Below are 2,500 nucleotides of genomic sequence, written 5' to 3' on the forward strand. Positions count from 1 at the left end.
CCCTAGACACGAACACGCCGGTGGCATACACCCTTCATACTGTGCACTAGAGGAGCGAGCAGGTGGTGAAGTGATGCTCACCTTCTCTATGTGATGCTCCCTGAGGATGTGACTGTCCTGCTGCAGCACAGGAAGTGTGTCCTCAGCGTCCTCGTCCTCGGAGGTTGACCCACTCGGAGAGCTGCACACACTCTGAGAACGCTTCCCCTTCCTCACCGTGATGATCTGCACAAGAAAAGACCACAAGAGAGGACAACATTTTAATCCAGCACATGAGCATGCGTCTCATTGGATAAATCCACTTCACCAGGACACCTGTAAATAATAATAATCATCATAATAATAATAATCATAATCATAATAATAATAATAATAATAATCATAATAATAATAATAATAATAATAATAATAACAAGAAGAAGTCGAAGTCAGTGGAATGAGGATGCATAAAATGCCTCCATTCATCTGCTCACAAGCTAAACACCTGATCTTGCACAGGCACGTAAGTGTGTTATAAATGTGTTATAAATACATAAATGAGCATTGTAAACTTGGTGCATTAATATTGGCACACTAATCCTTTACACACGATATTGCGCAATGACACGTGACCTGAAACGCTGCATTCATGGAGGTTTAGAAACATGGAACGACGATCGTGTAGAGGACGCTATCTTCTGACCTGAATAAATGGATGTGATGCATGAAACTAAAAGGAAAATGAAATGAAACTTGCTTTAGATCTTTGGTCTCACCTGTACGTAAGGTTCCTCACAGCCTCTGCAGAAGAACAGGATCTTTACGTTCTCCTCTGTTCTCTCTCTCATACTGACTCTGTTTTTCAGTAACATATTAGTATAATACACTACAGTGTGGGTATATGTGAGTGTATGAGTGTGTGTGAGTGTGTGAGTGTGTGTTTAGTGCCGCAGGGTTTTGGTTGTGTGAATGAAATGTCAACGTCTCTGCTCTTTATACCCTTCCGCCCACATTCACTTTCATTGGCTGGATTTTTTCCCTGTGTGTTTTTTCCCCTCCTCTGTGTGTGGTGTTAGCTGTCTGATGGGTTTGTGTGATTTACAGTAACTGGCTGGAACACCCCGAGCCCACAGAGAGGAAACGAAACTGAACAATGCAACGGAAAAGGCATTCTAAGGAGCCGTGGGGTGAATAAGTTTTGGCACCTGTAGGTTGATTCAGTGAAAGTGGAGTGTGTTAGTGATTAGTGTGTATGTTTGATATCAGGAGCGGTAGAAGTGCAAAATTGTGGTGTGATGTGGTTTCATGAGAATCACGTGTGATAAAATATCAAAGCCTAAAGTCAGAGTTGTGTACAGAAATCCAACAGACTGTGTGTTATTGTTATTTCTAATGTCACACACACGCCGGTGTGCAGCAGAGACGCGTGAGAGAGGCTAGAGTTAATGTTAGCATTCAACTGAACACCACAGCGCCGTTGACTTCTCAGATCTGATTGGTCAGAAGCTGTGCACTATTTCTGTACAACCGCGCGACTCGGACAGCAGTTCCAGCTGTAACATGAACAACTGGTTTATATTAATGCACCTGTTCTCATACGTTACTGTTTCTATAGTAACGGCTCACTCACAGGGACTCGTACAGCAGACGCTCCACTGATAATAAACAGATTAAAAAACATCATTGATATGCTGAAACTTTCTGCAAGGAGAATAAACTGTGTAACATGTATGGAAGGAGTCTCCAGTGTCAGCGCTTTGGAACAGTCAGAGGTAAAGCTTCAGGACAGAGGAGTTTACGCTTCTTTGCGGTTTCTCAGTAACGTAACAAGCTGCATTTTTCTGTCTTATTAACTTGAAGAGAGAGAATAAAGAGAGGGAACGACTGTTTATTTTAGTGACAACAGGAAATAACTTCTTTCACTGATGTTGCACAACATTAAATGTAACTATAAATGGATAAAAAGTGTGATGTGTCGTTCATTAATAAATTAAAATTTGTAATTGTTGTGATATAAGAGGAATAAAACACTTCAGATCATGCAGTTGTAGGAAAATAATCAACGTCATGGTGGGAACAGTAACTCCGCTTCACGCCACGCCTGTGTGGATTATTTTTGTATAATAGCCTAAAGTGTGTTATTTCTTACTTAATGAATATGATTTCTACAGCAACAGCTGGACTAATTTAACATCTGTTCTCTCTCAAGTAGCAAAATAATACAACACACTTCTCACGCTTTCTGCCTAGAAACAATTCCCGACCTTTTAAAATGTTTAAAACTGTTCTGTAGTGTCACTTTATTTATCTATTTATTTAGTTAAATGTTATTTACTGCATGATGGAAAAGGAAAGTGTGATGTTTAATAAAGAAGCTAACAGTGCAGAGAATAAATTTAAAGCCAAAATAGCTAATAAAATAATACATAAAATATATAATGTTTTTCCACATCATTTAATGTCCAATCATTTCCACGAAACTACTTTTCCGCAGCTTTTATCCGGGGTCTGGGATTAGCCT

At 39.7% G+C, this 2,500-nt stretch overlaps 1 protein-coding gene across 2 annotated transcripts in view; it reads right to left on the reverse strand.

Annotated features, from left to right (window-relative positions):
* LOC113523705 (nuclear receptor coactivator 7) overlaps positions 1-2,500 on the reverse strand; it is a 6,907-nt gene that overhangs the window by 3,303 nt on the left and 1,104 nt on the right. Inside the window, exons 2-3 of one of the 2 annotated variants that reach the window (XM_034297978.2) lie at positions 756-2,500; positions 82-225 (exon numbers count right to left, since the gene is read on the reverse strand). The exon at positions 756-2,500 is cut by the window's right edge and continues 24 nt beyond it. In XM_034297978.2, the coding sequence (XP_034153869.1) occupies positions 82-225; positions 756-851 (240 nt within the window). In that variant the 5' untranslated portion in view covers positions 852-2,500. The remainder of the gene's footprint in view (positions 1-81; positions 226-755) is intronic. The other variant, XM_034297977.2, reaches the window with a different exon arrangement.

The sequence above is a fragment of the Pangasianodon hypophthalmus genome, chromosome 22 (genome assembly GCF_027358585.1).
Source record: "Pangasianodon hypophthalmus isolate fPanHyp1 chromosome 22, fPanHyp1.pri, whole genome shotgun sequence".
In the NCBI taxonomy this organism is placed as follows: Eukaryota; Metazoa; Chordata; class Actinopteri; order Siluriformes; family Pangasiidae; genus Pangasianodon; species Pangasianodon hypophthalmus.